This window comes from Xenopus laevis, chromosome 3L (assembly GCF_017654675.1).
Source record: "Xenopus laevis strain J_2021 chromosome 3L, Xenopus_laevis_v10.1, whole genome shotgun sequence".
Classification (NCBI taxonomy): Eukaryota; Metazoa; Chordata; class Amphibia; order Anura; family Pipidae; genus Xenopus; species Xenopus laevis.
Window position 1 is genome coordinate 57,549,356 of NC_054375.1, and position 25,685 is coordinate 57,575,040.

At 39.2% G+C, this 25,685-nt stretch overlaps 1 protein-coding gene across 1 annotated transcript; it reads right to left on the bottom strand.

Moving 5' to 3' along the window:
* Nucleotides 1-303: 303 nt before the first annotated feature.
* Nucleotides 304-25,256, bottom strand: aldh1l2.L (aldehyde dehydrogenase 1 family member L2 L homeolog). Its single transcript, XM_018252346.2, has 23 exons — nucleotides 25,015-25,256; nucleotides 22,357-22,501; nucleotides 18,576-18,810; nucleotides 17,984-18,149; nucleotides 15,637-15,738; nucleotides 15,116-15,205; nucleotides 14,868-15,002; nucleotides 14,352-14,477; nucleotides 13,983-14,074; nucleotides 12,397-12,541; nucleotides 11,736-11,855; nucleotides 11,142-11,269; nucleotides 10,021-10,171; nucleotides 8,992-9,062; nucleotides 8,790-8,895; nucleotides 6,734-6,821; nucleotides 5,048-5,141; nucleotides 4,759-4,858; nucleotides 4,377-4,475; nucleotides 3,383-3,548; nucleotides 2,935-3,040; nucleotides 1,804-2,003; nucleotides 304-1,086 (listed from the first exon to the last, which is right to left on the bottom strand). The coding sequence occupies exons 1-23, from the start codon at nucleotides 25,060-25,062 to the stop codon at nucleotides 1,031-1,033; spliced, it is 2,769 nt and encodes a 922-aa protein (XP_018107835.1). The 5' UTR covers nucleotides 25,063-25,256; the 3' UTR covers nucleotides 304-1,030.
* Between the last annotated feature and the right edge of the window lie 429 nt (nucleotides 25,257-25,685).

Here is a 25,685-nt window from a genome sequence, read left to right on the forward strand (position 1 = left end):
TGCTCCACTTCAATGAAACTGGCCCGGGCTACATTCTATGTGAATTTCTGCTCGTGCCATTATAACTTGGATTACTTTAATTTATAAATCCAAAGGGATGGCACACCATAGTTTTCACTAAGCTTTTTTCATTGAGATAAGGATCAGGTCTCTGCATCTAAAGTCTTATCCCACTGTATATCAACCTGTAAGATCATGGAATAAGGCCTTTAAATTCCAGGAATGGCTCAACTCCCTGATAATATGAAGTTAGTTGACATGTTTGGTTCTGGCATTACAAGTAAAAACACAGCCCGTTTTTTGTTTTTTTTTTAAAACAAAACTGCTTTACTGAGATTTCCAGCAGGACATAGCAAGCGCAGTTTGACAATTTTAATTTCCAGTTTCCAAACCTGATAAATGTACAGCTCCCAGCAGCTGGAGTCAATTCAGACATATGTATTTTGAATGCGTGATGTCATAGGAAAATAGCAATAAAATATGTATCTGTGACTTGATTTGTTTGCAGTCCTATTCCAGCGCAGTGTAACAGTACAGAGGATTTAGTACATGGGATGCTTGTATAGGTTATTTCTTTATTCAGTTCAAGTTTGTTCTGTGCTTCTGCACCATTGTTCAAGTATTAATCACAGTCTTTGATCTCTCCAAGCCATACAGCTGGTGCTGTATATCCAAATCATCACACTTTGCAATGGACAAACTAAGTGCACTTTATTTCCACCTATATTTTTACCGCAAGAGGTATCCAGAACCTCTTGGTCAGCAAAAAAGTAATACTGGATTCTGCCCTCCTTTTGGTTTTATTACATCCCAAGATCCCAATGAAGAATGTATCTGAATGAGATGATTTTACAAAAAATTTGTGTAGAAAACATAAAAATTGCCTTAAGGATAACATGGCGGTACATGGCCATATTTCCCTAATAATGCTGTAGAAATAAAGTGACTGAAAACCATGTAAAAATGTAGTGACTAAAAAGAACAGTCCCGCCGAGGTATTGTCTTACAGAAGCCAAAGGTTTGAAAAAGCTTAATATTCCACGGTAACAGCTTTTGTTCTGAGGTATTCATGTAGAGCTTCTTCACCTAAGGCAAGAAAGGTATCTGTGTGTTAACAAGTGACTGCATAGAAATAGAATAAAGAAATGGATTTTGCAACCTAGTGTAAAGCAAAAACATACCCTAAACATTCAGTTTATTAAGCACTTTCAATACAACTACAGTTATACATGAGAGCAGGGGTCCCCAACCTTTTTAACCCGGGAGTCACATTCAAATGGAAAAAGAGAGCAATACAAATAAGGGATGTGATTGACTATTTGGTAGCTCTATGTGGACTGGCAGCCTACAAGAGGCTCTGTTTGGCAGTACACCTTGTTTATATGCAACCAAACATGCCTCCAAGCCTGGAATTCAAAAATAGGTGCCTTCTTTGAGGCCACTGGGAGCAACATCCAAGGGATTATTGAGCGTCTGTTGCTCACAAGTCACTTGTGAATCACTCCAATAGAGTTTGACTGCATTTCCAACGCAACGGTGCCATCCAACAAAGCAATCACAATCCTACCCCAAACTAATCCTAAGGTTTGCTTCTTTTTATAGAATATGTTTTTTTAATTTGGCATTACAATTCTACAGTTTCAAGTAATGGCTGTACCTAGAGTCTGCTTCACAGTTGTAAACAGTGCTCAAGTAAAGCTGTCTGGGGGGCCAAGTCAGCCATTTTTATCAGAGAGTGTAAGGCAAGCTTAACATGGATATTAAGGTACAATACGCTGGCCTAAGCAGATATGAATCCCTTACCCAAGTCCTTGCCAAATCCAGATTGCTTGAAGCCTCCAAATGGTGCGGCAACATCTGTCTTGTTGTATGTGTTAATAAAAACTGTGCCAGCATCCAATTTTTCACTGACATACATTGCCTTGCTTATGTCTTTTGTGAACACGCCTGAGGCTAATCCATATTCCGTATTATTAGCACGTCGCAGAACTCCATCAATGTCTCTAGATAATCAAAACAAAAAGATACTAGAATAAAACTACACAGTAAGGACTGTTTAACCAGTAATACACAAACCCCTCTAAACCATGTGTATACAGTACATGTGTCCTGGTGCCCGTTGGACAATGACTTTACCTTGTGCACTTTTCCCCCTTCAATTTGTGCCTGTATGTTAGCCACCTACCCACTTAGACTGTAAGCTCTATGGGCAGGGACCTCCTTCCTACTGTGTCTCTTACCAGACAGTACTTAAGCTCTGTCTCCTTATATGAGCTCTGTGTACTGTGTATATTTATTGTCTGACTTGTCCTCTCTGTGTGTACTTTTATATATTGTACTTTTATGCACTGTACAGTGCTGCAGCTCCTTACCAGCTTATGACAAATAAAGTTATACATAAATACATACACTAACCTTTTAAATAGTTTCAGCTACCAATACTCATTTGACAACTAAAACTAAATATATAAATATATATACAGCTATACAGGTATGGGACCCGTTATCCAGAAACCCGTTATGCAGAAAGCTCCGAATTACGGAAAGGCCGTCTCGCATAGACTCCATTATAATCAATTAATTAAAATTTTTAAAAATGATTTCCTTTTTCTCTGTAATAATAAAACAGTAGCTTGTACTTGATTCCAACTAAGATATATTAATCCTTATTGAAAGCAGAAACAGCCTATTGGGTTTATTTAATGTTTAAATGATTTTCAAGTAGACTTACGTATGAAGATCCAAATTACAGAAAGACCCATTATTCGGAAAACCTCAGGTCCCGAGCATTTTGGATAATAGGTCCCATAACTGTACTAATATACTGTATACACTACTTTACAGTAAACAGTTCCCTCACTTGGTAGAAAATAAACAAAGCAGAGTTGTCTGTTGGCACCTGAGGGAAAAAATGACAAAATACACAACACGTACCCATCTTTGAACTTAGAAATGACCATAATGGGTCCAAATGATTCTTCCTCAGCAAGATACATGTGGTCTTCAACATTTGTGAACACAGTTGGTTCCATGAAGTAGCCTAAAATAAAGGAATTTATATAGTCTGTAGTTAATGACAATCAGAGGTTTAGTTGGTGAGAGACAAAACTATTTAATAACAAATGATCTTTTAGTCACTGTTACTTTGTTACTTGGGACATATGAGAATGCTCTTTATCTTTGTAGCTGCCAACAACAATTACATTTCTATTATAGTGCCATTTAGCCCCAATGGTCAAAATATTAGGCAAGTAGACATGTTGAGCATACATACAGTATACATGTCTAGGCATGACCTGAGGCACATGCTCTCAATATTTTTGTCCCTTGTTTCCTTTATATTGGTATTTACCTCCAGATAATATCTAACAATCCGCCTTACCTGGCCTTTGTACTTTTCTGCCCCCATATACAAGAGTGGCTCCTTCTTTCACACCAGTTTCACAGTATTCTAACAGCTTCTCCAGGTGTGCTTGGTGGTTCTGTGGACCATGATCTGTAGATCTATCAAGAGGGTCTCCAATCCTCATTTTTTTAATTTCTTCCACCTAAAAATGTATCATCAGAAGATTTATGTGTCAGTGACATTCCCCTTAAAATCATCTGCATACTGTAATATTTTATGCATATACCGTACTATGCCTGAATGATTCAGGATAACAATGGATTAATAATCATAATTATAAAACTATATTATGATACCAGATATTGAAACAGCACAGCATAAACTACTACTCTACATAATATAGGTATGGGACCTGTTATTCAGAAAGGTCAGGACTTTTCTGGCTAATGGATTTTTCTGTAATTAGGATACCTTAAGTCTACTAGAAGCAGGGGCACGCCACCAATGAGGTGAGTTGAGAAACTCGCCTCAGGTGGCACGCCGGAGAGGTTTCCAGGGGCGGCAATGCCTTTAAGAACCGAATTTCCAGAAATTGGGCTTTACTAATGCGAGAGAGCGCAATTGCGTTCTCCGCATTAGTGTTCCTGCCTCCCAACAGGTAAGCCGGCGAGGGGGAGGCGGCATTGCGGGAGCCGCCTCAGTCTGCGCTTTCCTTAGAATCGGCGCTGACTAGAAGGCACCCCCAAGTGGAAGAAGACTTTCCTTCTTCTTTAAATAAACCCAATAGGCTGGTTTTGGTTTCTATAAGGATTCATTATATCTAAGTTTGGCTCTATTACAAGGTACTATTTTATTATTACAGAGAAAATGGAAATAATTTTAAAAATTTGTCTACTTTTGGGTGTCCGTAACAAGTTGTTAAGTCACTTTATAACATACCAAAAGTTAAATTAAAGGTGAACATTCCTTTAACCCACAAACCTTGCTATCTGAATTATCTCAACATAAAAAAAATAAGTACAAAACTTACCACTCTCGTCACAAACTCATCATGTATGGATTCTTCCACAAAGAGCCTACCCGCTGCAATACAATTCTCGCCTTTGTTAAAATACACGGCTCCCATTCCCTGGAGGAAGAATCAGAGTCAACAACAATGAATTACCTGCATTTCAATAATTGTAGCTGCAGTTTTGGACAGCAGTTTTGGTGGGCATATACCTACTGCATTTATTCTTTGTGGTGATTCATAGTGGTGCGGTAGGCTATATACCAACCATAATATGATTGCAGGACTCCTGGTACTGTATTTTCTATGTGTCTGTCAGAGAGCAGCGTATAGTGGCCACTAACAGTGCAGAACTAATGTCGGGTGCTAGTGGCTCATTCAATTTACAGCAGAATGACCGTACCATTCTCACAGCTTTGTCCAGATCACAGTCATTGAAAATGATAAGCGGAGATTTACCACCGAGCTCCAAGGAAACCTTTTTCAGATTGCTGACAGCACAGCTGGGAAATAAATAAGCAAATACAGAAATGAAAATATGAACCAGTGAGTTCATTAAACCTTCCAAAACAACATGACATTTAATGATTGTGATAATTAAATATGAAATGCTTTTTGTCTAATAATATGGCAATTTTCCACTAGAAGCACTGGCTGTGTTTTTGTGCATGTGAGCAAACAGAAGAGTTTACCTTTTCATGATCTGTTTGCCAATAGGTGTTGAGCCTGTAAATCCAAGCTTGCGAATATCCGGATGTTCAGACAAGCGCTGTCCAACTAGACCTCCTAAAGGAACCATGATGCACAGTAAGTTCCAATGAGCAATACAATGCTGTCCCTACATATACAGAGACATAGTTTAATGCAGAACATTAATATTTTCCAAAGCATGTTTTGCTATGTGACACAATTAATAAACTTAAGGAATCTAAAGAATGCTGTCAGAATACCTTAGTAGTTAAAGACTTAAGTGCCATATTTCAGCCATCATGTTTCAGCTGATGCAAAAGTGCCCACTATAGTTCCTTGACACCTCCAGTTGATTTGAATACGATACACCTTAAAGGAGAACTAAACCCCCCATATAATAAAACCCACTACCCCCTACCCTACACACCCAAAGTGCAGAGGAGCTCATGGGCGCCATCTTTTTCTGTTTGTTAATCTTCGGAAAGTAATCGACTTATCGGCACAGCGCAGTTGAAGCAATCTTCCGGTTCCAGACAACTGCGCATGCACCGTAAGTGACTGAAACAGCCAAAGATCCGGGAAGAAGTCCTGAAGATTAGTGAAGAGAAGAAGATGGGGCCCGTGAGCTCCGCTGCATTACTCTGCAACAAGGGGTAATTACAGGATATGGGGCAATTAATGGAGTTATAACCTGTGCGGGCGTGAGAAGGGAGGGGGGGAGTATGTAGTAGAGTCCTGCAGTGGGTCGGGTACCCGCGAGTTACACCTAAAAAAAGCGGGTACCCTGCGGAATGAGTGTAGGCTTTTCAGGCAGGTATAGATGCGAGTCTGCGGGGTCGCGGGACGCGGGTCATGTTGCAGGTCTCTTCCTGCTGCAGATCTCTCCCTGCAGCTTCCCCTCCACTCATCTCCTACTCCCATCTGACTTTCGGCACAGCTCTCTTACATCACACGGCGTGCTTCTGTCCCTCTCCATCTCGTCTTTTGGGCGCATTTGATGACGTCACTTCCAGTTTGCAGGAACATCACTTCCGGTTTGATGGTGGTCAGCGGGTCGGGTTGCAGATAAGGCAGTTGTGGGTCTGGGTCGGGTAGCGGTTCAAAGTGATTAAATACGCGGGTCGCGGTTTAGGTTGTGAGCTGCGGGTTTGGGTTAGGTCCCGGTCTTAGAAACTGGTTCCATGCATGACTCTACTATGTAGGGTAGGGAGTAGTGATTTTTTGTTATATGGGGGGTTGAATCCTGCTTTCAATAGCAATTGTTTAGCAATTGTTTTTACAAATAACTTTAGCATTGAACATTTTTAAGGAAAGTTGCTTAGAATTATGCTTTCTTTTATTAGGCAAATTTTTATTTTGGGGTTAACTTAAGAGGAGAGAATCAAATTTGAGCCCCTTTTCTTTTTCACATAGCTATTTTATCACGGCCATACGTACCATTTAGGCACCTGTGGGCCTGTGCCTAGGGCAGTCATTATCCCTACAAAAAGACAGAAATAGTAATGGGCTAACACCTTAGTGTGAGCTACCATAACTAACATTCAATTCAATTTCATTCTCAATCTCAATTGGACAGTGGGCCTGCAAACTAAGGTTTTATGGTGGGCTCCTGGCACCCCAGTCCAACACTGGTACACCCCAAACAGAAATGTCAGAAAGGGATAGCATTTAATATGAATTTACATTACCTGATCCAGGCAGGATATTGATAACGCCTTTCGGCAATCCAGCCTTCACGGCCAGCTCTGCAAACTTAAGTGCTGTCAGTGGAGTGACCTGGGGGTGGGACCCACATTCAATTAAGAACTGTAGTTGTGTTAATAGAAAGTTATAGAATGCTGTGTATATTATTAAGATTTACTTGCAGTGCATATTAAGAGTAGTGATCTTTCCCGTTTCGCTTTGCTGAAAAATTCACCAAACTCACAAAATGGCAAAAAAATAGCGAAACACATCGAAGGCAATGGTCATCAAAATAATTCTGATGCGCGACAAATTTGACGCGTGTGACAAATTTTACACACGCAACTTTTTGTCCAAATGCATTAAAGTCAGTGAGCGTGTTACTGTCTGAAATATTATGTTAAACACTCAGGAGGCTCTAAACTACAAAGAAAAATGAATGCCAAACTGGGTTATTGTATTGCACACCACGGGGCACATTTACTTAGCTCAAGTGAAGGATTAGAATGAAAAATACTTTGAATTTCTACGTTTTTTTTGGCTACTTCAACCATCGAATTGGCTCCTTCGACCTTCGACTATGACTTCGACTTCGTTTGATCGAACGAAATGCAGTAAATCCTTTGACTTCGATATTCGAAGTCGAAGGATTTTACTTTGATGGTCGAATATCGAGGGTTAATTCGACCCATAGTAAATGTGCCCCTTAAATGTGCCCCTTAAATGTGCCCCTTAACCTTCACAAGGAAGTGCAATAAAGCATAGAATAACTAAATGGAATCGAGTTTCCTCAATTGTTCCATGAAAAAGAGGTTAAAAAACATAAATTTAGCAAATGATTTGTGTTTGTGCGAAATGAAAAACAAATTTGAGAACTTTATGGGACAATGCTCTGCAGATCTGTAGCATGGAAAGTAAAATGATATTTGAGAATATGTCAAGATAACCCATAACCAGTTATACACTAAGATGAAGGGGTGCTAAGGGGGTTTGGGATGCTATCCAATTCTAGATTTATATTTACAATTCTCTTAAGACAAAAAATGTATTGTGCATTTGGGTCTGTGTATCGTGTCAACATCATCAACTGCTGAATAGTTAACTGCATAGCAATACAACAGTTATTCCCTGTCACACTGCAGATAAATGTTCTTTCAATCATCAGATCTCTGATTTAGGGATTTATTTATCAAAGGTCGAGGTGTGTTTTCCACAAAAACAAATTTAAGGGTATTTTTTTAGTCAAAAAAAAAAAGATTTTTTGGTTTAAAAAACAACGTGAATTTTTCAAGATTTATTTTAACCCCCGAAGCTGGAAATAGCTCAAATCCGAAAATACACCATTTAAAACCTGTCGAGGTCATGTAGAAGTCAATGGCAGAGGTCCCATGAACCATTTGAAGACGTTAATTGTCTTCAAGATTTTCGAGTTTTTTTCGGTGGGTTTCACTCGAAAACTCAATCAATTTGAGCGTTTCAAGTTTTTTTTCACTGAAAACTCAATCAATTTCAAGTATTCAAGTTTTTTACCCCAGCTACACTGCTTTTTACATTCAAGTATTTTCTTAAATTAGAAACCATTCGAGTTCATTTGAGGTCTAAAAAAAGCTCACAAAGCTTTAAAATTCGACATTTGATTAATAACCCCCTTAGTGTAAGTTTTGACTGAATCAGACCCCTCACTTCAATCAATCATAAGAGCGCTACATTTTTCAATTATATTTTTTTTACTTTGAGCATATTTCTCTACGGAATCTCTAATTACATGTGGTTTCTTTAAGTGATTACTGTTTATCCCATGGCTGATAGTTCACACCTTGACCTCATATCTAGTTCAGTAAGCACATTTTGGCATTTGAATATAAAGCATTTGCCTGCCTTTTTATATTCAAGTTTACCAGCATGAGGGTAATCTATCATAAATGTCCAATAACTGATATCTAGTACTGGTACCTTAAAGCTGCCCTGCTTTTAATACATTATCAGTTAGTACTATAAGACAATATTTAATAATGCTTTTTGCTTCCATTGACAGGTAAAAGTGTAAAGCAAAATATTTACCTGGGCAGGTTTTAAAACCAAGGTATTTCCTGCAGCCAAACATGCAGCACTCTTCCAAGCGAGCATCATCAGGGGATAGTTCCACGGAATAACGATGGCACACACACTAGGGATACAATGGTATATGGCAACTATATGTCACTGGGTTATTACAGCAGGTGGAGTTGGCAAAAAGCATTAAAGCGAGTAAAGTCATACTTACCCAAGAGGTTCCTTTTTAGTAAAAGTCAGATTACGGTTGGGACGAGCCTGGTTTATTGGAATTGTGGATCCCTAAAGCAAACAGAAAGGTTTTCAAACGTGAAATGCAAAAGATTGAATTAAAAAATACAGTGGAACCTCAATTCTACATATCCTGATTTTTAAGTTTCCTGCATTTTACATCGTTTTTTTTGTGGTCCCACCAATTTATAATACATTTCAATGGGTATTTTTCCCTGATTCTACATAATTTTCTCCTTGAATTTACATTAAAAAAAACTTGTCCAAAAAATGCTGGTTGTTCCCTATGAATGTTATTATTGGTGAAATAAAGAGGTTTAAAATACTAACCAGATACTATAGGAATACTATAGGAGACTATGGTCTGAATATACTAATAGCTCTAAATAAAATACCTTAATATAAAAACATTTGCAATTGAAATTTGAACAAATATCCATATACAATATCTATCTCTTGAATGAACAAATGTAATATGTTTTCTGAAATAAGTAAAATATAAATATGTACCACTGCTATTTATAATATTCTTTTCTTTGTGTGTCTGTGATTCACACAACTTTTCACCTTAACCTCCTTCTTTTTCTTTCTGTACCCTTTATTATTTCTTTTGGAAAAGTTAAAAATAAAATATAGAAATATTGATTTGAAAAAACAAATCACACTCTCCATGGATAATTAGCAATCAAATCCATGCTGCAAACTGCACTAGTTCTTATGCTAATTGTGTTGACTCTTACTGTATGGTAAAATAAGTGGGAATACTTCATGTGTGAAGTGGACATACTAAAAGGGTTTTTTAAAAATGTAATCCTACCAATTTCTTCATTGTGATTATTTCTGTTCCATGTTATAGGTCATGGTATAATTTACAGTTGGCAAGCTTGCAGCTTAGTTAAGACTGTTTATCTAATGACAAATCTACTGTTATGAATATACTGTATGTATTAAGCAATGTATCAATATGGCCAGGAAGAGTGTACAACAGTAACATAACATAATAACATGCCTGAATTTTGTCGCACCACCCAGCAAAGTATCGGAAGGTCTGCACTGACATTCCAACATGAGTCTTCAGCGCCAGCGTATATACAGCTCCTGAATCAATGGCCTCAATTGTCGCTAACTCCTCCTGATGTTCTTCCATGAGGTCTGCAAGTCTTGGAAGGGAACAAAACCCTTTGTTATAAAATGAATACCTTTGCTAATAAAGTAGAGAATTTGAAAAGATATGTCACACGGTGGCCGAATTTCAAAATTCTACCTAAATACATTACCCCATATTGTGCCTATTTATAAAGTTGTGGAAGAAGAATTTACACAGAAAAAAATGGGAAAATGTTCATTACAAATCTTTATGAAGCTTAATAAATATGTCAAATTGTACCTGTCATAATAAATGAACGGTGTAAAATCTACTATGATAAATATAGTGTACTTTCCTTCTAAAAAGGCCTGATGCCAAAAATAAATATAAAACTGGTTGCAATTTAGGGCAATGGGACACACAAGGACATTTAATGCCTGTGGGAAATCTGCACTACTTGAGGATAATAAACATGCAGCAATACTAATGTGTTTGGATGGCAGAGAGGGTAGCGCAGATTGGCCACAGATGAAAATCTCCTTGTGTGTCATTGCCCTTATGAATTTTATCTAATGGATGTAGATGGCAAGGTACTTTTTAGTGTCTCCTGAGGGACTGGCAATTTCCTGCAGTCTACAAATGGCTACTTGTGCCATTGTCCTAAAATCCAGAACAGAGACAATTTCTTTTCCATAAAGCAAAATAAGCAGCAGTATGGGGGAGGACCTGGAGACCAGATAGTTATGTCAGGCCTTTGTGAGTGGCTTCTCATTGTGTGTGTCCGTGTGAATTTAAAGCCTAAATTCTCACAAACTATTCTATATCAGTTGAATCTTTCACTCACTATGGCATTTGCCATAACAATGCTTTTAGGGAGGATGGGCACAGATTGAATATGGTTATACATTGACCAATTGTATACAATATCCAGAAGGCATAGTTTTGCCAGCATACACATACCTAATAACATACAAAAACTTTTGTTGGTATTTGCATGTTGCACAGGTTGTTTAGAAGTTAGCTCATGTACCATATAAAATTACCTATATAAAATTCTCCCTCTGTCCCTTGCATTCATTTTCCCCCATTCACCATTCTCAAAAGCATCTTTTGCTGCCACAACAGCTTTATCAACATCCGCTACTGAACAATACGCAACTTTGCATATTACCTGCAAACAAACACAAGGATCACTTTTAGGCAAACTGTAAAGGCATAGAAAGCTAAGCTCAGTAACTGTAGTTTAGAGCATTTCTGCCAGCTGAAATATGGCAATTTCAATATTTCACATGTAACTGTAAAAATGTACTGCACAAATAAATTCCAACATTCCAATCATTCCATAATATCTAAACTACAATGTGCTGTACAGAAAGGATTGTTTCTGCATTGCATGCCACATATTTAATAAACCAAATGTAAAGGGCCCAACAATAACAAAAACAATAATATATAACAGAAGTCAATAGAGCCTTTGCAGTAATTTTATTCATTCTATCTCCTGGTTTTTGCAGAAACAATGCATAAATGCCATGGCCCACAGTTTTTAAGGTTTTGCTAGGAGGGAAGGCCAATACCAAAAAAATTCACTGAAACATAAAATATTGGTATTATGTGTCTGATAAAACAGTACTCACAGATCCATCAGTGGGGTTGATAGTGTCATATGTTTTCCCATTATCTGCATCAACAAACTGCCCATTGATAAAACACTGGTAAGGCATCTTCACTGTCATGTTGTTGAAATTTAGTGATGCCTGGTAATAAAAATACATTGCTCATTCAGTGAAATACAATAATTAGCAGAGACGGGGATACAGAGTCTTTTCCATAAGAACATATCCTATGTAGTCTCAAAAATATCAAATCATAAAATCAATCAAATCATAAATCAATCAATGATTATGGCAGCTGAGATATCCTTAAAACCCGTATACTGTATTGGCCCTGAAGAATGCACTTAAAGGCCACACAAAGCACCACTACCGATTCCATGTAGAGAAGAGGGTGCTAAGGACAATACAAGTCTAGCACCCAACCAACCTTTTGTTCAGTGCAGGCTAGACATCTCTCTTTTATCTAAGAAAAAATACTGCAATGAAATTTGTATCTCACATGGGCCTGTGAGTTTTGAAATATTAAATTTACTAAAGATGTCAACCTCTCAGATTTCCAGGAGGTTTTCGCCCATGCCCATTATAATATGGTCATGGCCATTTAAACTCTTGTCATGCCTCCAACTCCACCCTCACGCAGTGAATCCTAGAAAATCTGGGTGGGTTGAATGTTCCGACTTACATAATCTATCACTAGTTCTTCTTTGTCTTCTCCTCTTAATTTTCTCACAACCATCTGAATGAATTCCTCAAATGTGGTGGCCATGTAGACATCTTCATTCTGCAGCTCTAGTCCTTCACATTTTTGTTTGAGCTCCTCAACCAACCTTTGAAATTGAACAATTATTAGAAAATAAGACTGAACAGTATTAGTCATTTCAGAGTATAGTTATACTATATATATTACTATGCGTGTTACTTAATATTGTTATGCTTGTCCTTCCTGTGTGAACTTTTCTAATATGTAAAAATGGTATAGTGTTGCACATCCATCTAGCGCTTTATACAAAAAGTTACAGATACATGCATACTACATACAAAGTGATAGTTCACTTAAAGGTAACTTTTCAATTGGTCTACCTTTTTAATGTTATAGTTTTTCATTTTTTTTCATTCTTCTATGTCTCTTTCCCGCTTCCAAAAAATTAATGATCTCTGAGGCTACAATCACTTATCTTTCTATTCAAGCCCTCTCCTATTCATCTTCCAGTTTCTAATTCAAACCACTGTCTTTTTAAGCTGGCCATAGACGCAAAGATCTGATCGTTTGAATCCTTGAATGATCGGATTTCCCCATCTCCAGACCTGCCACTAACCTTTCAGATCAAATAAAGTAGTAAAGAACAGATCAGCCGATGTTCTGCCCCTGACAGCAATCGTACGAAAGTTATGTCCGACAACAGCTAGTGACAGTCTCCCACTGAAAATTGTCCGATCGGCAATGCATGCAGAAATATTATCGGCAGCCGACAGAAATCTTTTAACCTGGCAAATCGACCAATGTCTCCATGGGACAAAAAATGTTGGGACTCTCCAAACATGCTCCCAAAATCATACGAATCGAGGGTTCATATGATCGGATCTTTGCGTCTATGGTCAGCTTTATGGTAACCTTAATTCTAGCAACTAGAAAGCTGCATAAATTCCAAACTGGAGAGATGCTGAAAAAAGAGGTAAATATTTTAAAAAGCACCAAAAATAAAAAATGAAGAGCAATGGTCTACATCAGTTTAATAAAGGCTTTACTACCCCTCTGCTTCAGAAATGTATCTGGTCTGTTTTAAGTTTTATGCTATTCAAAAGCAAAAGGTAATATATAACACTCTAACCACTATACTGCATTTTGAGTTTTATTACCAAGACATGCCCAGTCTTCCAAACAGCAGCAACATTAAAGAACAGACAGGGCCGGATTTACATAGTGGGCGCCCCTAGGCCCACTGCCATTCGTCGCCCCTCCCCTTTATTCGTGCAAATTTTCATTGTCTGGACTGGAGCAATGGGGATTGGCACTCAGGAACTTTAAAAAAAATATTGTATATCCAGCGCATCCCCTGTGTTTTTGAACCAATGTGGGTGTGGTTGGGAAGCATGCCACCCCGCTAAAGTCCTGCCGCCCTAGGTGGCCTTTCCCCAAATCCGGGCCTGGGAACAGATCCAGTATCAAGTCACGCCAAAGACAGCAAACACTTTCAAATTTTTAATATATATTTATATTATCTTCTCTCTATTTTAATTTCTCTACCTCTAATTGAGTAGTCCACTCACCTGACCACATCCATTGATGCAGCTCCTGATTTGAAAAAATCTGTGGTATTCTCAATGACCGGAACGTTTCCTAGTATCCCTTTCCAAATATTCTGTGAAAAGTAAATCACACACACTTATAGTAAATTGTGTAGTAGATTATATATTACATTTCATATATTAGAAAGTTTAATTGAATTAAAGATATAACAGAAATACTTTTAACTATCAGACTGTTGGAGGAGAATCAGAATAGATGAGTGCTAAATAGAAAATAGAGCTAGCCAGTAGGGTGCTATATTATGAGTTTGTTTCATTTATGTGCACGCAATCTTATTGTATATTCGATTCTTAACATTCAACCACATCTGTTCATATTCATGCACCCACCCTAATCTCTGATTCCACTGCTTTTTCCTGTTCTGTAAGCTCCAGCGTTGTTGAATCGTCTTTTGAAAAGTACTTTGATGCTGGTATCATTTTACCATCCTCAGACTGGAGATTTCTGATTGTTAACTGAAAGGAAATACAAACATTTCTTCACCTTAGAGATTTCTTAGACGTTACCTAGGTTCCTGGGAGAAAGGTTAAGAATCTTCTTTCAAATACTGTTATCTACTGTATAGTGAAATATACAGAAAAAATAATAATATGAAAGATTGAACTTATTGGGCTTGTGTCTTTTTTCAACTTAATTATTATGTTCCTATGTAATATATTTGCCCCATACTAGGGCCGTCATAAGGTGGATAGGGAAGCTTTGCTACTGCATATAAAACATCTGTGAAGATATCGTACCTCATATATATATCATATTTCAGATATCTATACCTGATTTTAGAATATGCTTTATTTATCCAAAATTATTAGTGTTCTGAATATATATTACACATTAAATTAACTCACCATTTTGCCATCATTACCAAACAGAACAAGTCCATTTTTGGTGACAAGGCCAGGCTTTGAAGCACCTTCAATAGATACTGGCTGACCTGGGGGAACTGGGCCATCCAGCAAGGAGGATCCATAAAGTGTCACAATCTGTTATGACAGATTGGAAAATGATTACTATTTATTTGTTGGATGTTGTAATAAACCTTGGCAAACAAATTATTTTAAAATGTATCTGACATTTGTTATTCCATTGCATTTACCTGCTCATTAATCAGTGTCCAGGCTCCTGGCACTTTGTCGTGTCCTCTGATCCAGTTATGGATTGCCTGTGCAGAACTGTCCCAGCAAATCTAGGCAGAGACAGGGGAAACAGGGAAACTGAAACTACTGCATATTTGGCCCTGGCAAAGTAGATAATTAGATTATTGATTAAAACAGTAGGCAAAAGTATGCTCAGCAGAAGCCCTTTTCATTGAACTCATGTTGAACAAAGGGTTATACTGTCCCTTTAAGGCTGAAGGGAAAGTTTTATTGATATGGGAATGGTATGGCAGTTCCATGTGTCATTGCATAATGAACGCATAATCTATTTGTCAGCTTTACAATAATGTGAAATTGCCAAGAATATTCTCCATACAAAATGGTGCTGAACCTTGGGAAGTATCTGTTCCATAACCTTTTGCACATATATACATGTACTCCTTTAAATACTTCTGCCATCTTGTAGTGCATATGTGCCTGTTTTAGAGAGCAGTTGACATTCTGTAAACATTTAAATTACCTTTGCATTCTCTTTCTTTTGGATTCCTTCATATGTAGCTCCATCTTCTGGCTGTCCTATGTGAGGTGCTTTGCCATCAGCAATCAACTGTACAGCTTCCACCTAGTAACAGAAAAAAGTGAGATGATTCCTTTCACTAGCTCAGAAGTTTTCAGACTCTTTGGGTTCAAACCCTCATTATGCAGTCCAATATATGGCCAGGCCCCTGTGGACCTGTCACCCAGACACAAAAAGCTGTATAATAAAAGTCCTTTTCAAATTAAACATGAAATCCAATTTCTATTTTTTTATTAAAGCATTCATAGCTGTTGTAAGCTCATTTAAACATCTCAGCTGTCAATCAAATATTGTCTGGACCCTCCTCTGTGCCCTGGGCAGACAAGTAGTTTCACTTTCCACTCAGCACTTCCTAGAAATTTCTGCTCTCCCCACATTCCCCCATTCTCTTCACCGTTTAATTGTGTAGCCAGTGCATGGGGATGGACATCATGTCCCCCATTCTGGTGCACAAACAAGATTCTAAGCTGATGCAAGACTTGCCTTAATAACATAGTCCACAAAATGGCTCCTTCCTGCTTGCTATAATTATGAATTCCCAGACTGAAGGAAACAAGATTCACATAATTTATATAGTGTAATTAAAGTTTATTTTGCGTGACTGATGTGATAAAATAGGATTATGAATAATTTAGGTGATGGGTCCCCTTTAAGGTTAAAGATACAAAAAGTGCAATCATTATATTAAGATCATATGCCTTCATAAGAATAAAAGAAATATATTATATATTCTACAATTACAAGTACTACAATTACAAGTACAGATGCCTGCAGTCGACATCTGAATTTTTAACAAAACAAATACTACACAGAAAAATGTAGGTTCACAGGTCTTAATCCACTACTGCTTTTACAGAAAAATATGATTACAGATAATGCTACCAGGGGCGTAACTATAGAGGAAGCAGACCCTGTGGCTGCAGGGGGGCTGAGCAGGTAAAGGGGCCCTCATTAATTTCAATAAATATTGTTAAAAAGGGGTCAACCTCTAGACATTTTGGGGGCCTGAAAAATAATTTGCTGTGGGGCTCAGTAATATCTAGTTACACCACTGAATGCTACCCAGGGTGCAACAAAGTGAAGGGTGCAACCGAGAACAGGGACAGGTAGTTACTGACCAGCGGAGGGAATGTAAACGAATGATCGACCAGCAGGAAGGAGATATGTCTGAGAGCAACCGCCTATCATGGAGCAAGAAGGAGGGCACTGGAGGGACAAGAAGGCTAGGTGCCATGCCAACAGAACATGGCTTGGTACTGTTTCCAACTGGAGGTCATATGTGACTCTTCAAGAGATGTGCATCACTCTGAATCTGTTCAAGGGTTTCCTAAAAATGTTTTTTAATAATATTATTTTTACAAACTAGACCAAGACTGTATGTGATCAAGACTGTAGGCTTATCATTCCATTGCATGAAAAAAACAGCGCTGACTGACATTATGTCAAAAAGATGTGTAGCATCTACAAGTCTAAATATTATAGATGCTACTTAAAAGAGTTGAGATCATCATCTTAATTAGGGATGTAGCGAACTTGTTCGCGCGAACTACGATCGTTCGCGTCCGCCGAATGTTCGCGAACGTCGCGCGACGTTCGCATTTTGTGTGCGCGTTCGATTCGAATACAAATCGTTCGACCATTCGACCATTCGAATTCCTTCGACCGCTAAAAATCTAACGATTTCCATTCGTTCGAACGATTGTAAGCATTCGATCGAATGAAAAGCATTTGATCGAATCCTTCGATCGTTCGAATCGAACGATTTTAGCGGGTGTTCGAAGTTCGCAAACTGTTCGCGCAGGGGCGATCCGCCAATGAGGCGAGCTGAGGCGCTCGCCTCAGGCGGCATCGCCAGCTAGGTTTCCAGGGGCGGCAAAAAGCCGCTCCTGGTGCCTTTAAGAGCCGAATTTCCGGTTTTTGAACCGGAAATTCGGCTTTACTAGGGCGAGAGAGCGCAATTGCGCTCTCCGCACTAGCGTGAATCGGGCTGGGGGGGCGGCATTACTGGAGCCGCCTCAGGCGGCAATGGATACAGAAACGGCGCTGTGTTCGCGAACGTTCGCATTTTTTGCCGGTGTTCGCGAACGGCGTTCGCGAACACCAAATCGGCAGTTCGCTACATCCCTAATCTTAATATCCTCCACCAAAAACATTAAAAGCTGTGAAAAACAACATTAACATAAGTGTTAACATGCATACATGGCTTATTCATATATAGATAGTGCTGACTTTGTGAAAGAAAATAAGTTTCACATTTAATATTATTATTATTATTATTAATAAGACTCACCATAGCTTTGATTCCTTCAGGAAAAAGAAAACGGTTGTAAAGGGTATCGACTGTGTCATTGGGTTCCACGTCACACACTCTTTGCAGCAGGATCGGTCCTGTATCTAGGCCATCATCTGCCCAGAAAACTGAGAATCCTGCTTTCTTATCTCCATGAATTAATGTCCTAAGTTAAGAAAAAAATGAAGGGTTCCTCAGCACTCACTTTTCATTTATGCAAATATTATTCATGCAGTCTGATTGCTTTCTGACAGATACAAGTTTGTATGAGCACAATCAAAACAAATCAGAAGTCCACTAAAAAGCCTCCTGTATAAAAAAAAACTCTCTTTCTCCAGCTGCAGCCTGTAAGGCTGTGAGATAAGGAGCAGCTCATTATAAGGTGACTGCTTATTGGATTTAATTGTGTGCCAAGAACAGAATGCAGAATGTGACCTTAGTTCAATTTCAGATGTTGCCCTGTTAAGTGTAAAAAAAGCTATGGCTTTGGACATGGCAATAACTAAAGAAAGTTAAAGTGAACATCCTAAGTATGCAGAAAACCTTTTCAATTCAAGAGCAGGCTACTATGGTTTCACAAGGTAAAACTCACCAATTAATTGCAGAAGCTCCTCTGTGTCGGGGAAGGATGGAAGGATGGTAGATAATAGAGCCATTCTTAGGACTATCAATAACATCCATAGGAATAAACTGTGTGCAGAAAGGAAGAACGTTCAGTTCAGCTCCCACCGACTTGTAGGCTTCTACAACCTCTGGGATAGACTTGCCCTTCACTCGCCACCTGGGAAACTTGAACACTGGGGTGCCATCTTTCTCAGCAGCCACAGCTGAAAAACAGATTTAAGATATAAATCAAACAGAATATTTACAGGTCTGCAGTAAGCAAGCAGAGTGCCAAATATATGGATAGTGGACTAAGTTGGAAAGAATACATCTAAATTCTGAGTAGTTTATGTGCTGTACTGCTTCTATAGGTTAAAGGAGGGAATTTTTTTTTTTTAAACAAATGTTGACTGCATAGGATGATTTTTTTTTTTGATTGGGAGGCATTTTCTACAAAAATTTTGTCATACAATGTCAATCCCAGGGCCAGTTTATTGTATTATTTCCCAGGACAGATGACATGATCAATGCAGTGACAATTTGATGTAAAATACCCCCCAGAACATCTTGCAGGATAATTGTAGTACCATTTACATTCACAATACCCCAGAACAAAAAATAAATAGTGTCAAGTTAAATTATCATATTTCAAGATAAATACAGTGACAATTCAATACAAAATGTCCCCAGAACCCCACAGTACATGGCAGGATAAATACAGTGCCAACATCATGTATAATACCTACACCTCCACAATGTTTGTTGTAGGGAAATTCACTGATACTGGTCTGGGGAGGTTCAGCCGTCGCAAGCCTTCATTAAAATCCACTTGTGGCTGAATGGGTTTTAAACAGCAATAAGTTTCCTCCAAATACTGTAGCTAGCAATTGGCACAGAATAATTTATTTTGCAATGTTGTATTGCTACAATCATGACTTTTCATATTAAGTAAATTTATTTTTATGTTTTACTGTTCCTTTAAAACACCTTTTTTTCCAGGTATTAAGCCAAGTCATCTGTTTAAGAAAGACTAAAGATCACATATCAATTTGGATACTGTATATTTGTTTAAAATATATCTGCTTACAAAAAAAACATTTAAAAATATTTCAAATCAGGATAATATCATTACTTTACTATGATCCATCTGATGCAACTACTGAAGCTAAAGCACCATATTTGTGAAAACCTTTAAGGCAACTAGGTACAGAAAAAAAATCTGCAGCAACTAATTAAATAGCCGATTTTAGTTAGCCTATTGTGTTTACACAGCGGGTCCTTTAGGGCTAGTCCACACGGGGAGATAGCGACGCGTTTGCGGTCGCGGCGACTAAGCGCCGCGACAGTCGCCGCGACCGGCGCAGGCGACAGTTTTGTATGGGCGCCTATGTAAAAACGCCTGTGCTAACCACACGAGGCGATGCGCTTTTCAACAGTCGCCTGAAAAAGCCTGGCGAGGCATTTTCAGGCGACTGTTGAAAAGCGCATCGCCTCGTGTGGTTAGCACAGGCGTTTTTACATAGGCGCCCATACAAAACTGTCGCCTGCGCCGGTCGCGGCGACTGGCGCGGCGCTTTGTCGCCGCGACCGCAAACGCGTCGCTATCTCCCCGTGTGGAATAGCCCTTAATGTTTACTAACCTCTAAACAGACTGAATTCACATTAAAGTCAGTGGACTGTGGAACAGTTGTACACATGGGATATTAAATGCTTTGCACCGCAATGAGGATAATCATTTCACATCAGAGGACACACATACACAAGATAGATCTCCCAAGCAATGAAAAGAAGCTTCATTTTCTGCTTCTGTGATCTGGTATGTGAACAATAGCTGGCCATGTTACTGCACAATGACCTTGGTAATGCAGCACATTTATATCCTGTTTTTTGCAGTATGGTTTAATGTATAGGGGGAGGAACTGCACCATTCGCATTGCTTATACATCAGCTTTACTGAAAAGGTTTATTAAATTATATTACTCCCAGATTTCCCGATACGAATCAAAAGCCTATGTACTTGCATTCACGCCATTAAATCTAAAAAAGACAAGCACATGTGTGTGCTATTTGTACAGATACCCACCAGATTCAAATGTGAACCATACAGGGCTGAAATGTGCTCCTTCGTCAACAAATCTCATGTCATTTGGAAGGAAATTATTCATGCTGAGCATTTTTCATGTTAGCACTGACAATTAAGACAAATTTGATTTTTAAAAATCCCGGGGGCAAATTCCCTAACCGGCGAAAAATCGCCAGCGATGGCTTTGCAGCCATCGCAACACTTCACCAGGTGTAAATTCACTAGGACAACGCTAATTCACTAAAGTGTGAAGCTGCGTCCAGGGTGCCGAACGCTGACGAATTTTCACTAGTGTTACTTGGGCAATCAAAGTGAAGATGTGCTAGCGTTTCGTAATTTGCATACGGTGGGAAATGATGAAGTTATATGGACGTATATGTTGCAGCAAATACATTACACAAGTCCAGGGAACCTTAATAAATGAAATAGAGTTGTTATAATGCCCTATACATGAGCCCACTGTATAGTTTATATTCCATATGTTAGAAAATGGAGAGGGTAAAATTTTTTACATACCTTTGCAGGCTATTACTCTGAAAAAAGGAAAAGATGCCATTGTTTTTTGGACTTACAAAATTTTTGCTCTAAAAATTGAGGAAGTCCTATGCACTCCATTGCACTTTGCCTGGTCTGAGCTGGTGAAGGCAAGTCTGGCGATTGAGGTAACGTTCAGTAAAATCCGCATCTTTGTGAATTTGTGGAGTTACGTCCATTCGCCAGAGCGAAAATTAGCCAGCGTCTATCTCCTTCGCTGGCGAAGTGACGCCTGCGCCTGTTAGGAAATCAGCAAAGTCCCTGCAGGTGGTAACGCTAGTGAATTGACACTAGTGTTAGCCACTTTGCCCATTAGGGTATCTGCCCCCTGGACTGGATCATTTATATTCTAATGACATACGATATCTCTGTCATTGTAGCATACTAGGATTCTTGAAGTAACTAAGGAATTCCATGCTGTGTAATATCACAAAGCCACAGGTTGAGTGTTTTGATGGCAGTCATAGAACTCCAATGTGACTTTCGTTATATACAGTATGAAGCAGTGAGTACTACCACTCCCAGCACCATGGCAGGCAGTGGGAACTACAACATAACCATCTTACATTTTACAGGTTTTTAATGATATTATCACCCAAGTGTCTCATCCAAGAAGAGAGCCAAGTAAATAAAGAAGTCATATCCTGAAACCAGTCCCTATTTATTTATTGTAGATTTACTAGAATATCTGCTCATAGGAATAGCTGAGAATTTAAGCTTTACCTTATGACACTTTATGTGCTCCTCCTGTCACTGGTCTCATTCTAGACTCTAGTGTTGTTTCACTAGTTGTTACATGATTCAATGTTGCCAAAATATTAAGAACAAGGTTTGGGGATTATGCAAATGTTTTTTCCTATCTAGTAACTAACAACAACCAAGAAAGCGTGTTTTTATTATTCATTCTGCCCTAATTTAACAAAATGTAACTGCTGATTGGCTGCTGTAGTTTATTGGCCTTGATAAACCCTGCCTTTGCTACCAAGCAAGTGATATGTGTAAAAGAAAAAAGTATAAATAAATGGCTAGAGAAACAAGCATATAATCCTATGTATTAGCAGTGCTGGTAATCAGCTCATGTCTAATAGGTCTAAAACAATAACACAGCATGTGACAAGTTGGAGAAATAGACACATGTTTATGCAGCACTCACCCAAAGGGTCAGCTTTCCCATCTTTGTCTGGTACTGTAAATACACCAACAATTTTGTGTCCCTCCTTACGTAGATTGTTATATACTTCTTGGCCAAAGAGGCTCTGACCGATGAGGGCCAATCTTAGCTTATTTTGATAGTAAATCTGTAATTTAAAAAAAAAAATGCAGCATTCCATTTTGGTTTGTGATTATGTAATACTGCAAATATTAAACCATATATCTTGAACAGGTATAGACACACATATATTCTGATACAGTTGCATATGATTAAAGTAAAACAGCCCATGCTTTTTTATTAAATAACACTGCAAATTGTATCCAGATGAGGGTACAGGTCAAAATGCTCAGCGTGCCAAAGGCCTGACAGGTATATGGGGATGTTGCAGTTGGTCTTATCAGTAGTTTGGTTGGAGAAAAGAGGCAAAACAACTCCACCTGACCCTTGGAAAGATCTTAATTTGTAACATAAACAGTCTGCAAGCAGTTTAATAATAATTAGGATATTATTATTTCCCAGTAAGTGAGCTGATACATACTAACTAGCTGACAAGGGGTTAATGTAAGTCTCGCCCTATTGGTTTAACAACAGTGATGTCATACCCTGAGTATGCACATACTCTAGTTTCCTACACCTTCCAGTAAACACAAGATATACTGTAACAAACTAATAGAGCCAGTTACATAAGTAAGCTAAAGATCACACAACATGCTTGAGCCTGGTTGGCAGGCCTGGACTGAGAATTAAAATAGCGCCTGGCATTTCAGGTATACAGAGGCACAATCAGCCCCCACCAGCCCACTAAATACTGACTTTCTATGGCATCTTATAGCAGCCCCTCTGGCATTTGCCAGAACCCACAGATTGCCAGTCCGGGCCTGCTGGTTGGCATATAACAATCGGGGATAAAACAATTCTAGACTGGGCAACAGAAACTGTATACACTGATATTCTTTGTGTGTCAGAGAAACTGAAAAACACATTAAAATAAGTAACATATTCAGTTGCAGCAAAGGAAGAACAGGTGTATGGCTCTTGAAAATTTTTCTCTTCATGGGCAGGTGCAGATGTAGTTTACCATACAGCCCACTTACATTTATATTTGCTTAAGATTTGGCGTATACATTGCCACCTCCCAGCTGTCACACTTTACTCCCTATTTACAGCAAGACACATATATACCAACGTGCTGACCTCCAGTTGCTGTCAAACTAGAACTCTCCCAACAAGAGCTGAAGGGCAGCAGGTTGAACCTGACTGCTCTAAAGCACATCTTGGCAAATGGAGAATCAGGCAGTACTTTGTATGAGTAGAGGCCAGATGTGCATATTTCTAGGGGAAATAAGGAGCATATGGGAACTGGGTGCACAGGCTGGGGAGCCTGAGGGTGCTCTGTGTGTGTGAGTGTGTGTGTGTGTCTGTGTGATGTGAGTGTGTGAGACTGTGTGAGTGTATGAGTGAGTGTGTGAGAGTATGTGTGAGTGCAGTAACAAAGCAGCTCTGAGATGAGACCCGTGCAACGTGTCCTGTGCATATTGCCATGTTAGGCGCTGCTGCTGATGCAATTCCAAGGCTCTGGCTTCCCCACTCTCCCAACGTGGCTTCCTGCGCTGCACATTCCCCCGGAGGTTCCCACACAAGTCACCCTCAGCTCAAATCACTGCTCTCTCCCCTGCTCATAATGGGCACACCTGAGCTTCATCTCCACCGAACTCTCCTGTTATACAGTCAGCACTTGATCCAGGCAATGGTACCCGCACTGCACCGAACTCTCCTGTTATACAGTCAGCACTTGATCCAGGCAATGGTACCCACACTGCTACTATTTACACTTGGCCTTGGCACTTCCAGCGCTGACACCTGATTACTCACTAGCCATCAATCAGGTCTCAAGCAAGTCATGTAGTCATACACACACATACACACATGTAGTCCTACACACATATACACACATGTAGTCCTACACACACATATACACACATGTAGTCCTACACACATATACACACATGTAGTCCTACACACATATACACACATGTAGTTCTACACACATAAACACACATGTAGTCATACACACACATATACACACATGTAGTCCTACACACATACACACACATATAGTCATACACACATATACACACATGTAGTCATACACACACATATACACACATGTAGTCCTACACACATACACACATGTAGTCATACACACACATATACACACATGTAGTCCTACACACATACACACACATGTAGTCATACACACATATACACACATGTAGTCCTACACACATATACACACATGTAGTCCTACACACATATAGTCATACACACACATATACACACATGTAGTCCTACACACATATACACACATGTAGTCATACACAAACATATACACACATGTAGTCATACACACATATACACACATGTAGTCATACACACATTTACACACATGTAGTCATACACACCGCAGCATGCATTCTATCTGCAGTGCCGCTACGGGTTCCTTATGGAAGGGATGTGTTCCGCTACATTTCTCAGCTTTAGCACAGAGCCGCTAGTGCTGCTGGGAGTTGTAGGCTGGAGAGCACCCCTCACCCTGTGACAAGCAGAAGTAGTGCCTGATGTCTAGGATCCCATCTGTCACAATGACAGGCTACTCACTGCGGTGCTGGAGAACTTCCTTATGAACTGGTTGGCGGTCCACAGCATTGCTGCGAGTGACACATACAAACACTTATATTCCAAGCGGCAGAGAAGGGGATAGTGACACAAGTAGCAAGGGGTTTGCAGCCCGTAGTAGACAGCTGTTGTCGCCCCACTATACAGATCCCAGACCGCCCAGGTCACACCTCCATCAAGCTCCGCCTCTCTGTCATTTTCAGAAGCCTTGCCTGCCCGCTGTACTGAGCAACGTCAACTATTGCGGAGTGACACGCCCATTCCTTCTGCGCCAATGTCTTCGCGGCTCTAAATGGCACGCCCCCTCATTATAAGGCAGCGACTGATGCAACCAGTAATGAAGAAGAGCATTTGTGGGATTTGTACCCCACGTTTGAAAGCTGGAAATCAGCAGAATGGAATTACAAAAAAACCTATAAGAAATGAAAATTGCTACAAACAGACCATTCTATAACAAAAAGCGTGGTTCAACCAAAAGTTTAACTTCCCCTTTAAGGGTTATGGCCCATTGGGAGATTTGTAGCTAAATCAAGCATGGCTTGAGCACTGACTGGCTGCATGAACCATTTTGCAATTATACTGTGAAAAAAAAAGAGAAAAAAGAAAAATATTTGCAGGTTGTTCACCTTTGAGTTAACTGTTAGTATGATGTA

Coding starts and splice junctions, on each gene's coding strand:
- aldh1l2.L (XM_018252346.2), bottom strand. CDS start 25,062: ATGCTGTGGACCGCCAACCAGTTCATAAGGAAGTTCTCCAGCACCGCA. Junction 12,542..13,982: donor GCATCAATGGATGTGGTCAG/GTGAGTGGACTA, acceptor TCAATTTCAAAG/GTTGGTTGAGGAGCTCAAAC. Junction 6,822..8,789: donor TGGTTTTAAAACCTGCCCAG/GTAAATATTTTG, acceptor TCCCACCCCCAG/GTCACTCCACTGACAGCACT.